The sequence below is a fragment of the Ctenopharyngodon idella genome, chromosome 1, assembly GCF_019924925.1.
Source record: "Ctenopharyngodon idella isolate HZGC_01 chromosome 1, HZGC01, whole genome shotgun sequence".
NCBI lineage: Eukaryota > Metazoa > Chordata > Actinopteri > Cypriniformes > Xenocyprididae > Ctenopharyngodon > Ctenopharyngodon idella.
The window spans coordinates 39,545,650-39,560,530 of record NC_067220.1 but is presented as its reverse complement, the minus strand read 5'-3'; the positions used below and the strand labels follow the sequence as shown (position 1 = coordinate 39,560,530).

The following is a 14,881-nucleotide window of genomic DNA, read 5'->3' as shown; positions in this document are numbered from 1 at the left end:
CGCGTGCCAGGACCTGACGTTCTCTTTTGTGTCTTGTCGTCGCGGTTGAATGGTTTAAAAGCATTTTGCACGAATAAGAGCCTGGTCCTATAATGTAACGCTAGCTAAAGGATGACGGAAAAAAAACGGATGCTGCGTTAAATATGTTTAATGCGTTAAAATGGGGAAAAAAATAATCGCATGCGTTAACACGTTAATTTTGACAGCATAATTATGCATTTACAGTCATTTGAGCAATTTTCTACACTCCAAAATCAACATTTTGAAGATCTAAAACATTTTAATTTCTGCTGTAAAGTGTAAACATCCGTTTTTAAAGGGACGTCTACTGCTTTCATCCTCTGCCACTTCTGATATTAATCTTTTACTGAGTGAGCTACATAGTAGCAAACCAGTCTTGTTAAAACTGAATATACAGCCCTTTTTGAAATTCACTGTGAAAAGCATTGACAGGAAATGGTTTTCTTATGGGCATTTAATACTGATAATATGGACGGCTTTTGATGGTCACACTCAAATCTGACACACATTTCCACACATACACATATAAATGTCCAGGTGACATGTTGGACAGCTGATGTGGTTGTAAAGGCCTCAGTGGTCCAGGATGCGCAGGTTTCCTGAAACGATCTTGTTCTCTAGCATCGCTCCAGCCGGGATGTCAATTCTGTCTCCATGATTGGCAATAATGATAACCGTTCCCTGTTGTACAGAAACAACAAGTTAAACAACAAAACAACACACAATGCTTGTGAATGCTCACAAATGCCTACATCCATATCCATCCGTACCTTGAGTGTGACTTGTTTTCCAAAGGTAACGTCCCCTGACACAGTGAGGTGATCCAGTTCCAGCATGTCTGGGATGCTCTCAAACCTTTTCAGGAAGTCTCGAACCTAGAAAGTTCAATTTCTTTTATGCTGATATGCAAAGTATGTTCTTACAAAGTATGCTTAATATGAAAACATGAAAATGTATAAAAAGTACTGATTGTGTAATTGTGTAAAATTACTGAACAATGTTTCAAGCCTTAAAAGCTTGAATAACTGAATTATGTCTTGTTTTAAATGTAATATAAAATAAACATTTTAAATCTAAAATATTATTATATATTAAATATTTTTTAATATTATTAATAAAATAAATAATTTAAACGTATTTCATTACTGAACAGCTCATTTAATGTTTAATTGAATACTTCTAGGAAATGATTAACTTTATTAACATATAATTTATATAGTAATAATAATATAAATTGCTTATTATAGTCTATTATTATGATAATGAGTGACTTTACATTAACTTTCCCTGCCATTGACAGAATTTTTTAGCTTTCTGTGTTTTCACTGTTATACGCTAGGGGCGCTATTACGCATCTTCTGAAAGTACAGAATCTCTGGATCAAAACAGGCAAAAAATGAGCAGAAACAAGCGATAAAAGCATTGCTTATGCACGTTGTAGTCTTGCCATTTTCTCAGCTTTTTGTTCAAACTGTTGTTTTTTATGAAACTTACCCACATTCAAGTGTTGATTAAAAAAAGAATAAATGTAGCTAGAATAAAATAAAATAAAAAAAGCAGAGCAAAAAGCAGGCTCTGTTCTTTCTTTTGATATATTGCATGTTTAGATATTCATACTATAAAATATTGTGACCATGAAATTTTTATGAAAATTATCAAAAACACTGGCGGTGGCTGGCAACTTTAAGTAAAAAAAAAAAAAAAAAAAAACACTGGTGGGGAAGAAGTTGAAGGGCTTTTCACACTTGAAATAGTTAACCCTGGGTCATTCTAAACAGAATCCAGGGTTATTTTGCTTCATGTTTCACACTGTTTCACGTTTCACATTCATAATTTACCCGGGGTTAACAATTAATCCCAGGTATTCGTAAAATGATGTTTCACATTAATATAATACATAAATGTAAGAATAAAATGGTCTCTTCACTTAAATTGTCGCGTTTTCTGTCAGCATACTTAATTTACAGTTTATATACAATGCGCAGTGTTTCCGTGACTGTCCAAAGCAGGCAAATATGAGTACGCGATTGGTGGTCTGTGCCAAGCATCTAGCTGTAACATTTTAACACCACATCATTTCACACTGTACAGGTTTGGCACCGCAATGTGGGGTTAACACTGCAAAAGCAGTGCTAACCCTGCTCTGGAGCAGGCTTTCATAACCCCAGGTAAAAAGGGGGCGCTAAACTCGCTTCTAAATTACAAGTGTGAAACGTTCCATTGCCCCGGGTTAAAAACAGTGTTTAGAACAATGATAACCCGGGGTTAAGCGCAGTATGAAAAGCCTTCCTGTCTAAGTGGGTGGCTCTTGGCTAGAATAAGCCGCCCAGTGAAAAGTCTGCCTCAATGCTTACCTTGGTGAAGGAGCTGCCCAGTTTGACATGAGGTGTTGAGGGGAACTCTCTCTTGGGGCTCATGGTCAGAGATCCCGCGTCCATGCTGTACAAGTTGGACATGACCAGCAGGAGGTCAGAGGTAGTTTTGACGGGCAGGAAGCGGCTACGGGGCACGTTGATGCCAAGCGCGTTTTCGAAGCTCTTCATGGCAGAGCCCACAGCCGTCTCCAACTGAATGACATTCAGACCGCCATCTAGAGTCTGGAGACAGAAGAGGAATGCTGTTTCGTACACAAAAGTTTACATGTGTTAATGTAGATGGTATGGTGTTCACCTTAGGGTTAACAATGATCTCCATGTCCATCGCATTCTTTTCGTGAAGCCTTTTAATGGCCGGCAGGCTGATCCACAAGTTGTTGGTGTTGAAGATCTTGAACTTGGTGACAGATTTAAACTCGTCTACATGAGCTTTGGGCACCTGAGCGATCTCCAGCAGCCTGAGTTTACCATCATACTGTGTCAGCGTACCACCCTGAAACAAACAACAACAACAACTGATTTGCATTAGCCAATGAGCGTCAAGGCCCTGATATACTTACTCAGTTGTTTTTCATTCTTCGCTTAGGGGTAAAAGAACTTTTGCAGCATTATGCTTTTAGCGAACATCCCGACGCCGTCCACACTGCTGAGAGTGCGGTTTAGATGAATATGTGAATGTGTGCCATGCACTTTCCTCTCAATAGCAATACAAAATTGTAACGAAATTGACAGCTGAGAGAAAACAGCAGTTAAGAAAGTATCTGATCATAGCGATGTGGATTTGTTTGCACCAGCTCTGTAATTCAACACTCAAGTAAAGTAATGTCACATTGATTTATAAAGCACTTTATACAATAGACTGTTTAAAAGCAAGCAGCTTTACAGTATTAAACATGAAAAACAGAGTCAGTGTTGTGTTTGATCAGAATTACAACTTCAATATCTACTAAAAATGCGGCTCTCCAGCGTTCATGTTTTTACTCACGTCTGACCTCAACAGACTGAACAGAAGAAATGAACTGGAAAAGATATCCATGTCAAAGAAGGCAGTATATATAATATAATATCATATAATACTAATTAAAGTCACACATTTATTTATATAGCACTTATACTACAATATACTACAATAGAGTGCTTTAAAGCAAACAATTTTACGGTATTAAAAATGAAAAACCGTGTCAATGTTGCTTTGAATTAGAATTACAGCTTTAATTTCTACTATAAATCTGCACTCCAGTGTGGTCATGTTTTTACTTGCATCCGACTTCGACAGACTGAAAAGAAGAAATGAACCGGAGAAGATTTCCATGTCAAAGAAGGTGGAGCCACAGAGCACAACTACCTATTATGCGATGTTTACTTTTCTGAAAATTTTGCTTTGGCAAGCTGTTTAAACTCCAAAAGCAACCCAAACCCAAAAAATGAGAAATTTTGAAGAATGTTCATGTTGCTCTGCTTTTGTGTTTCACAGAATGAAAAGAGGAATACATTAGCATGGTAAACATGCTCACCTTCACATCAGCTCGCGTCTTATCAGTGACCTCCATGACGAATTCACAGCGTTTGCCGCTGGGCTGGCTCATCAGGTGGTTCAAGATGTGCAGGTCCACTGTGGCGCCCAGGTTATCAATGTTGGACACAAAAATGTACTCTTTCCCTTCAGCGATGAGCTTGTCCAGCAGGCCGGAGTTGTAAAAGCTGGTATAGATGTCTCCGTGCCCAGGCGGGTACCAGGCTTCTTCATTCTCACCCGTCAGGCCCATGTTAGTGGCCACTGGTAACAACGACTCCTTATTGATCCTGGGATACCTGTGCAGGAGCCGAAAAAAGACAAGTTGACAACCGAAAAGCAGTTAAAGGTGCAGTAAGCGATATCTGAGAAACATTGTTGACTATTTGAAATCAACCCAAACAAACACACCCCTCCCTTCATTGCTCCACCCCCAAAACACGCAATGCAAGAGTGGATATCTCTGTATCATAGATGAAGTGAAGCAAAATAATGCTTCATAAAAAAAACAAAAAAAAAACAAAGATGACGAATGAACGACAAGGAAGAACAAAAAGTGAACATACAGTACACAAGAGTATATACAAGCAAGAGTTGGTTGTTAGTCTCCAGCAACACACCAGCTCCAGACAAACAATGACACTCAAACTGTCCTGTTACTATATAGCTAACTTTAACAGAAACAACGCAACCTTGCGTCCGCTTTCAGGCCTTACTGCTTACGTCTCTCCAGCGCTGGAAAGCTTTTCTAATATTAATGTGGGTCCTAAAACTCTTGCCTGATCATAACCCTTTTTTTCCCCAGTGATATTCTAATGACCTTTTCTCTTTTGTAATGTCTCTCAGCCTCTTTCTACAATCTCTCTTTCTACAGTCTTTCTTCAAATCTCCCTCTCTCTCGCCCCTCATCATCATGAGTGGACATGTCCCCAATTGCTGATTAGCTCACTCTCTCTCCTCCCCCATCATGAGTGGACACGCCCCCTACTACTGATTGGCTCACTCTCTCCTGTCCCATCATGAGTGGACACACCCCCTACTGCTGATTGGCTACAACTGTGTTGTGCTGCTCTGTCCAATCCACTTTCAACAGTGTTTCTCAGAAATCACTTAAAGGATTAGTTCACTTTCATATAAAATTTTCCTGATAATTTACTCAACCCCATGTCATCCAAGATGTCCATGTCTTTCTTTCTTCAGTCGAAAAGAAATTAAGGTTTTTGATGAAAACATTCCAGGATTATTCTCCTTATAATGGACTTCAGTGGCCTTCAAACGGTTGAAGGTCAAAATTACGCAGTGCCAGTTAAATTTTTTCCGTAAGTAGAATAGGGAAGGCGTAGGACGTAGGACGTACAGTGCAAGCTTTTTGAAGAATACGAAAAGTACGGTTTTGGTAAATCATTTGTTTATATAAAGCATATACATTTACATTTTTTTCGAAAATGACCGATCATTTCGCTAGATTAGACCCTTATTCCTCGTCTGGTATCGTTTGAAGCTGCACTGAAACTATAATTTTGACCTTCAACTGTTTGGAGGCCATTGAAGTCCATTATAAGGAGAATAATCCTGGAATGTTTTCATCAAAAACCTTCATTTCTTTTTGACTGAAGAAAGAAAGACATGGACATCTTGGATGACATGGGGGTGAGTAAATTATCAGGAAAAATTTATATGAAAGTGAACTAATCCTTTAATGCTTTAATCAATTTTAAAGCTGTGGCCTAGCAGTTGGGTGAATCAATCTTGAAATAATAATACCACAATAACTGATGTTTTACTGTGAGAATGGATGTTCCCTAAAGCTGGCTGATATTTTTTTTTTTGCATATTTACAATATATTAAAATTAACAGAAAATACCAGTGTTCTTTTTATGTGGCCATTAAGTGTTTTGTATTTACAATATAAAACTTTATATTTACAAAAACACCGGAACAAATGATTTTCAGGACATTCTTAGAAAATTTGAGTACTGTATTTTCTGGCAAATGAGTTGCACTGGATCAAAATTACATTACTGAGAGAAAAAAAAAAAAAACACTGATATAAGAGATATTTTATTATTACGTTCAGAAATAATATAAAATACTGATAAATAAAGTGAAGGGTTCACAAACAAACATTTCAGTTCCCTTAAATTTAAATCCTTTAAATTTAAAGGTATTCAGAACAGAACAGGAATGAAAAATATAATTATAAAACAAATTATAGTGCCATTCATTTATAAATGCCAAGCCTAAAGAAATGTATTTAAAGCAAAATTGCACGGTTTGTGTGCTTGGTGTTAATAGTATTATTTAAATCGCTCAGGAATATAAGTCACTGCATGTTTCTGATGATAAAAAACTGCGACTTGTATTCTGTAAAATACTTAAAGTTCATATTTCTCGCTGGCCTGCATAAGGATGTGTGTACTTGTGTGTGTGTGTGTACCTGCTCTGGTTGAAGGTGTGTATCTTGAGGCGGTGATGTGTGTACTTCTGCAAGATCTTCTTAGTGTCCTCATCCGTGTTGAAGGAGTTCATCAGCACCAGCGGCACGTCTGCATTATATGACTTATTTAGATGCTGAAAGAGAAAGATTCACCCGAAATCTTTAATTCGACACACCAAAATTCTCCAGTCACTTTATTTTCGTTGTTCCATGTGAAATAACTTTATTATATTTAAATATGATCGCAAAAAAGTCACTCAATTAAATTATTTTAGATGTTAAAATACATTATTTTCAAAACTGGGAGCAAAAATCTTAAAGAACACAATGTTTTATTGATAAGGCTGTTCGTATGTAGTTATGTAGTAAAACAGTCAGTCATGTCACTGCAGAGCCCAGCACGGGTTGTCATTTCAGTGTAGAAAGTGTAGCAGAGGTATTTTTTATTACATAACAAAATAGTATTTCTTTTGAATTTCTTTCTAAATTTCTTTTCATTTTGTCATGTGGAAAAAACCTGTTATTATGCAACTCTGGAGTAAACAGTCATTGACACAGAGGGAAACCTTTACCAAGGTCTGAAACTGCAAACAGGGTCTTACATCATCTTAAATAGATTGTAAATAAGCCAAAGAAATGTCTAAAACCATGTACTTGAACTATAGGACACATCATTCACTGTTCTGAAGTTATACACAATTCAGTTGTTCAATTATAAAAACTTACAAAACATACAAAAAAGTTTGATGTCAGTAAGATTTCTTTTTAAAGGGGTCCTATTATGCCCTTTTACAAAGTCTTGATTTTGTTTTTGGGCTCTACTAGAACAAGTTTTCATGCTTGAATGTTCAAAAAACTAATTATTTTTCACATATTTGACATTGTTGCAGCACCTCTCTTCCCAGTCTGCCAGTAACGCTCTGTTTAGTTCCTGTCTCTATGAAGCCCCTCCTTCTGAAAAGCACAATGTGCTCTAATTGGTTGGCTGGATCAATAAATAATACAATTATATAGCGCATTTGACAAATGTGGGTAGTTTTAGTTTTACTTCAAGCATGTTTGGGAAATGTCACGCCCCTTACCATAACCAGGAGTTTCAACACACTATTAATGCAACTTAACCAGGTCTCGCCTCTTTTATTTCGGTATGCCTTGTTCGGGAAATAATGAGTAATATTGTGACATGTTCATTCCTGAAAGAAAACTCAAGACTACAATGGAGACGTTTCAGGGAGTTCAGAAACCGTGGACTCTGATATAGAGAATAACTCTCTTTGGAGTGACTTTGTGCTTTGGAACTTTGCAGACCTTTTCATTCTCAAACAGCAACATTACACACTAAAGAAAGTTAAAAAAGCCTAATAAATTAATACTTTTATTCAGCAAGTATGCATTAAATTGATCAAAAGTGACAGTAAAAACTTTTACAAAAGATTGTCTATTTAAAATAAATGCTGTTCTTTTGAATATTCTATTCATCAAAGAATACTGAAAAAAAGTTTATAACATGACAATCTCATCAGCAGTTTTTGCTGTTAATCGTAATGCTCTTCTTGTGAATAATGGCAGGAAGCAAGTGTGATGTAATACCTCAATCTGCTGTACAGTCAGATCCAGGAAAGTGTTTTCATTCCGCACGCTGATGAGACTTTTGGGTCCTTTGCAGCCCATGCTGGTCCCCAAACCTCCATTGAGCTTCACAACAGCCAGTTTATTTAGGCTGGATGCCACATCTGCAGGAAGACCCTTCAACTTGATCTTCTCATAGGGCTGGATCTGTTGAAGCAAGAGAAATAATGAGGGACAGAAAGACACATATAAACCACTGAGCTGTATGGTTGCATGCCAATAATATTGTTTTATTAGAGAAAGTCCTTTTTTGAGGTTAACAGGACATCGCTTTTATTCAGAGCGAAGATTTTGGGATGTATACCTTATTTCACTTTTCAGTGTAGGGTTTATTTACTCCAGTCAAACAGAGCTGGTCCTTCAAACTGACCTCAAAAATCTCATATCTTGCAAAGGCATTAACCCTGAGATCATGACATGAAGAGCAGAACACTGTGAGAGCTTTGAGAGACTGAAGCAGAGACTTACATACTATTATTACATATTACTTTATATGAATCATAAGCTGATTTAATCAGATCTCTCAGAATTTGGGTGTGTTGTATTTGATAAGAGCTTCCTGTGTGCAACTGATCTATATCTGCACACACAGATGAACAAACCATGAATTAAAATTGTGTAAAGCAAGTCTTCCTACGGTAGTTTCATCACAGCAGCAACTGTTGAATTTATTTCACTGCTGTCAAGGCAAAAAGGTCACAGTCCAATGACTCAGAGTCCCCAGCAACTAGAAACTCTGTGCATCTAAACTTCAAGTTGCCATTTTATTGATTTTCCTTGTGGTCCACTTAAAATGTTAGTCTATCATTTTGCATCAAAAACAATTCAAAATAATTTAAATTTTTGGGTTAAAAAATATTATGCATTCATGACAAGCTTATCTGACAGCATTTGTGGCATAATGTTGATTACCACAAAATTAACTTCCACTTAATTTCTTAACTTTTTTTTCTTTGTAAAGCAAAAATCTTGTTTACACTTATAATGGAAGTGAATGGTGCCAATTTGTAAACATTAAAGTCGGCATGACACAGACGTTAAGATGTTTTTTTTCTTCCCTATTGTGACGTATATCCATGTGAAATGGCTTTAAGAACAAGAAAAAATGTAGGACAGGACTTGATTTCGTCCATGGGGAAATGATAAAACAAAACATTTGAGATGCCGATTGAGAAAACGACACGTCGATTGAGAAAACGACACAAATACACACTCGTTCAGCTGTCCGATCAAGCATCCAGCCAATGAGCGCTTCCACGGATGAGGACTGAAATAGGACCATTGAGAATTATGCTTTACGCCTCAATGCTGATCTAGAAGCAGCCGTGACGTTTATTTCGTAATGGGTGTGATGAGTGTCGATCTAATGGAGCTGATTTCAGATCAGCCTGCTTTACTACGTGCTGTAACATGAGTTTCACAACGGCTGAGTGAAAAGAAATGTCAGCCAAGGTTGTGGGATGCTGGAAGTGCTGTACTATTCATAGTTTAACCTTCAGTGTGGGGGCATTTCTAGAGGGTTAAATGTGGGTTATTTGGGGAGGGGATCAACAGGGAAATGTCATGGACTTGATAAAGCACCCATACACATGCACGTTCTGCTGCTGCCGCTGCTGTTCAGCGGCTCTATGAATGTGGTGATAGGAAAGTTGCAGAAGCACAAGCATATTTAAAAAAATATGTAATATTTTATAATTTTGTGTTTTAAAAAGGACATCTATTTAGGACAACTGCAGTTGAATTACATTATATGTAATGTACACCTAAAATGTACAGTGGACAGCACTTTTCAAATGCACTTATTTATTTTATAAAAAGGAAAAAAAATATTGGGAATGATTATATCCTGTTTTTTTTAAGTAAAAATGAAAAGAATTGTTTTTTTTTCAATGTATTCATAATATATATATATATATATATAAAAGGTTATCATCGTTAGCTAAAACTATTAAAACATTTCTGTTAATTGAAATAAAGATGAAAATAAAATAAAAATTAAAATAAAATATTAATATTTATTAGTTTAAATATTAGTAAATTTAAACAAAAAAATCAGAAATGTCGCCTTGGTAACAAACTGAAATAAATAAATAAACAAATAGTATATATTATATTAGTATATATTAAAAATATATACTAAAATGACAAAAGCACAAAGAAATTACTGAAAATTAAATTAAAATTAACATGAAAACTGAAAATATAAAAATTAAAGCTAATTCAAAATATTAATGGAACTATAATAAAACTAAAATAACACTGGTAATAATGTGATAATTAATATGTAACATTGCTGAAACAATATCTATTTTTAAACAAAAAACATTTTCTATATACACAGTAGTGGCCAAAAGTGATGTATAGTCTAGGAAAATTGACATCTTCACCCTTTATTCAAATATTATTAAAAATGTGTTAAAGATTTTGTAAGCATATTGTGTAGTTGTGCTTGGAGTCAATTGTTTTATTTGTGATAACTGCAGAATTGTGCAGACAATTTTTGGCCAGCCTGTCATACAAAGAAATTATGAACACATGCACAAAAAAAACAAGAGAGAACCAAAAGAAATATTAATAACTGACGATGTTGTATTCAATGTGTGCTTTTTCTTTTTGCACAGTAAAATAAAACCTGTAGCTGTAGTTTTTCTTTTTTGCCATATAATTTTGTCAGATAAATACCTTAACGAAGTTTAGTGTTTTGTTTTTCCTTCATACTTAAAATATTTAAAAAATATGATTTTTTTCCCCCTAGTATTTTGATGGTTAAAACTTGTAGGGTCATTAAAAACAAATATCCACTCCGAACATTACTTTTGGCCACTACTGTATATCTTAATATGTAATTTTTAATTCCTCATCCAAGCACTCATCAGTCTCACCGAGTCTTCAGGTGGTCTCTGGATCTTGGCCCAGTCAACAGACGGTCCCTTCTCCTGAAGGAAACGGTGAAAGAGCTTCTTGAAGCCCTCAAAGTCCTTCCTAGAGATCTGCCAGAGCACAAACAAGCATATTACAGTTACATTTCTCACAATTTCAGCACATTTTTAGCTTGGTAGAATGTTAAGCTCTATATCCTGAAGTTCAGTATTCAATAATGTGGATTGTTTCAGAGCCAATAGTGAAGAAGAGTCTTTCTATACGAAATCAACAAATCCCAAGTCACACTAGACAGGCAAACATTTGTGAGGGTTTTGGGAAGCTGTCAGCCTTCACCAGAATTATGAAGAGAAAATACATCTAAAAAAAACCCTTATCCCATTGACTGCCATTGCATTACTGTACACAAACTGCACACTACAACACACTACTCCATAGAGATGAACTTGTATTACACCTGAATATTACATACTAGAATATTGAATCTGAATGATTTCTAAAACTGAAACTGAATCAACACATCATAGAGTTACGGATGCGTGATTAATCATATCCCTAATTACTCTGTATAACACTGTGCAGCATAAATGCATAATTAATACTCCTTTAACCTTTAGACTAAACCCTCTGGTGCTGCATCATGGGACGACAGACTGTAATTAAGGCACACTTCCTTCGTTAGGTCAGAGTTTCATAAAAACTAATTAATAAGACTGCATGCTGTGTGTGCCATAACTGATCACATTATTAACAGCAGCTTCATTGTGAATAAACATTGCAAACTAGGCTGAATAAAATAGATTTCCAATATGCGCAAAAGACTTCAAATTAATCACTTAATCACTTATTTTATAAAGGCAGCTATTTACTATTTATTTAGATGCTATTTACACCAAGTGTAAATAGCATATTTTCTTAGCGATAGATGCTATTTACACTAACTGACAATAGCAGCATTTTCTTAGCGATATGCTATTTACACTAGGTGAAAACAGCGATAGATTCTATTTACACCATGTAAAAGTATCAGTTCTTGGCAGATACTATTTGCACCTCAGTATTTTTGTACATCAATAGGATGCAATAATATCATTGAGTGTAAATTATTATATTTAATAAATTATTAAACGGATGCTGCCTTATTGGGAGAATAAATCCCTCCCTACACCTTCCCCTAACCCTACCCAATAAACACTTTTAATATTATTGAACACTCGTTCGCAGTTTATTTTCAATTTTAGAACATTATTTTCATTTTTATTGAAAATAAATGCATTTCTGATGTGATATCATATGTGATGGGAAATGGAGAAGAGCAAGCTGGATCTGAACCCGCATCGATCGCTTAAAAAGTCAAATCTGCGAGCCTTACTCGCTACTGCTGCGCCACTGAAGACGTTGAATTCTGTGCATCTTTTTTAAAACTTGAGTGGTCCAACCAGACATTGGCGGGCGGAGCTAGTGTAAATAGCATTTGCCAACAAGGGACGCTATTTGCACTTTCCGTTTTATATTAGGGCAATGCGTGTACCAAGTTCTTAGAAATATAAACATTTTTTGGTAACACCTTACAATAAGGTTTCATTTGATAACTATTAGTTAACGTATTAACTAACATGAACTAACAATAAGCGATACATTTGTTAAAGTATTTATTAATCTTTGTTAGTGTTAGTTAATACAACTCCAGCTGTTCATTATTTGTTAACTAACGTTAACTAAAAGTGTTTTTTTTTTATTTTTTATGTTACATGCATTTTGGAAAAACAATCATACTTTTTTCAAAACAAATTTAATGTGTTTGATTTAATGACTCAAAAAAAAAAAAGTCAAGTGGTGTAACCTTCAAGTAAAAAGTGATCAAATATTTACCTTACACCTTGAATAAATGTGAGTATACACATTATAATCATTATTTTCAAATTTTTCACAGTAGAAATAGGTCATACAAAGTTCATGGATTTTTTAATCATATATATCATGAAATTTTCATTATTTGGCAACCTGAAATGTAAAAAAAACCTATTTAAAATGCATACAGATACAGATATATCTATATCTTATATTTATTATAGTAATAATCTGTTCATTACTTTAATAATTCATAAAAATAACTTACGTAAATAAAATCTTGATGTGCATCACATATGATTATGGAGGTCTACTGTCACAGTCTGTATGATTTGCATTTATAATGTATTTTTGAATAATTTAAGAGATACAGACAAAAAAAAATTGCTTCAAGTCATTACGGTTATTGACCCTTAAAACAACGCAAGTCTATAGCACGTTCCCATTCTGCTATGTAAACATGTGTGTGGTGATATTTGGGTACATGTGTGAGTTGGGCATTAGACATGTATATGGAGTCAAGGACAGAAGCACCACTGGAACGAGTGCATAGTTCGCAGGACAAAGGACTCACCTCGGCCTCCAGTGTCTTTGCGGTGGTCAGGAGCTTCTCCAGCTCTGTGTGCATGGAGTTCTCATGCTGCAGTCTCAGCTTCTCCTGAAACTCCGCCATCCCTGCATTAGGACTGCTTCTATACAGATCTGACAAGCAAACACAAGCAAAAGAACACATTACTTACAATATTAAACGCTTTGATGACTTTGCAACTGATGATTATTATCATATTTTGTTCTACCATGGTTCTCTGAAGTACCATGAGTGTCATGTCAGTAATGTAGGTATATATCAGAGTAGCATTATTATCATCTAACACCATTGTACCACCACAGCAGGCTATGAAGAAACCACTTACCAGCAACAAAAGACATGATTTAAGAACTTCTGACAGCTCCCAGCTTTAAAAAACAGTATATATCAATCCTGAATGGATTTCACAAGTCAAGAGATGTCCAATTAAACCATCAACTGTAGTACAGTTTCTTCTATTACACTATATAAAACTACAACAGCCTCAAAGTAGCAGTAGCAAGATGCTTTGAGAACATGTACAGAGACAAAGCGTTCAAAACAATGCAACCAGCTCCCAGCATCCGAACTCGAAGCGAACCCTCAGTACAGCCTGATCAGATGATATTTCAGACAGATTCACAGACTGTCATGTTCAGGACACCCGATCAGGGCTTTGTAACGCACTGCTGCAATGACCGAATGCGCAAAGAGAGAGAGAGAGAAATACGCACGATTCTTTTAATAAACTTCAGCACTGCCCACCCGTCACGTCACGGACTCGGGGGAAAAAGTAAATAAGTACAGAAACAGTGAACAACTGTTGCAGGTGCATTATTTAATGTGCCAGGTGAATTATTAATCACTTCACCATCGCTTTGTCACGTGCAGCACGAACTGGACGCTGTTGACACAGGATGCGTTCTGAGCGCTGGACGTTCGAATGGAACGCGTTTTTGAATCCGTCTCTGCTCTACTGGTGGCGGGATTTTGATTAATCCCATTGAGTGACAGGAATCTTTTGAATTCTTTCACAAAATAATAATAATAATAATAATAATTGACTGAACATTTCTTTGGGTAAGTGAATTCGGTTAATTAAAACACCGTTTCTTTCTTGGGTTCGTCTGCTGTAATTGTGGTACTTTTGATTAGGATTCATCCCAGTGACTCGAATCTTTTCAATTCGTTCACTAAAACGTTTCCTGTTCCTTTCTGTGGGTAAAATGACCGAACCGGAGTGAATCCGATTCGTTAAAAAAAGTTTAACGAAACAAAGTCATTTTGATTGTGTTTGTGTGTCAGTTTTACACATTCTTCTGCCTTCATTCTCTCTGAATTCTTGTTCAGTGAATCGCGTTCAGACTCAAAACTGTATTGTGAAAGTGTTATTATATGTTAGTATAGTATCGAGATACTATTATAGTTTTTATTTTTCTGTTTTCCGTTTTCATTTTAATAATTGCGACTTTATATCTTACAATTTCGAATTTTATCTCGCACTTTGCGGTTCTTTTAGCTATTTTGAACGCAATAACTGTTTGAACGCCCCCTTTAAATGTCAAGTGAACAGTTACAGTTTGACTGATAAAGCACACAGCTATTG

The 14,881-nt window shown here is 35.8% G+C and overlaps 1 protein-coding gene across 1 annotated transcript; it reads right to left on the bottom strand.

Moving 5' to 3' along the window:
* Positions 1 to 457: 457 nt before the first annotated feature.
* ugp2a (UDP-glucose pyrophosphorylase 2a) lies at positions 458 to 14,000 on the bottom strand. Its single transcript, XM_051910599.1, has 10 exons — positions 13,622 to 14,000; positions 13,282 to 13,409; positions 10,859 to 10,966; positions 7,938 to 8,123; positions 6,348 to 6,481; positions 3,911 to 4,208; positions 2,692 to 2,889; positions 2,376 to 2,618; positions 792 to 896; positions 458 to 702 (listed from the first exon to the last, which is right to left on the bottom strand). Exons 1-10 carry the CDS (start codon positions 13,635 to 13,637, stop codon positions 595 to 597), a joined length of 1,524 nt encoding a protein of 507 aa, XP_051766559.1. The 5' UTR covers positions 13,638 to 14,000; the 3' UTR covers positions 458 to 594.
* Between the last annotated feature and the right edge of the window lie 881 nt (positions 14,001 to 14,881).

Coding starts and splice junctions, on each gene's coding strand:
- ugp2a (XM_051910599.1), bottom strand. Junction 8,124..10,858: donor AGAGACCACCTGAAGACTCG/GTGAGACTGATG, acceptor TTGCTTCAACAG/ATCCAGCCCTATGAGAAGAT. Junction 4,209..6,347: donor CACACCTTCAACCAGAGCAG/GTACACACACAC, acceptor GCTCCTGCACAG/GTATCCCAGGATCAATAAGG.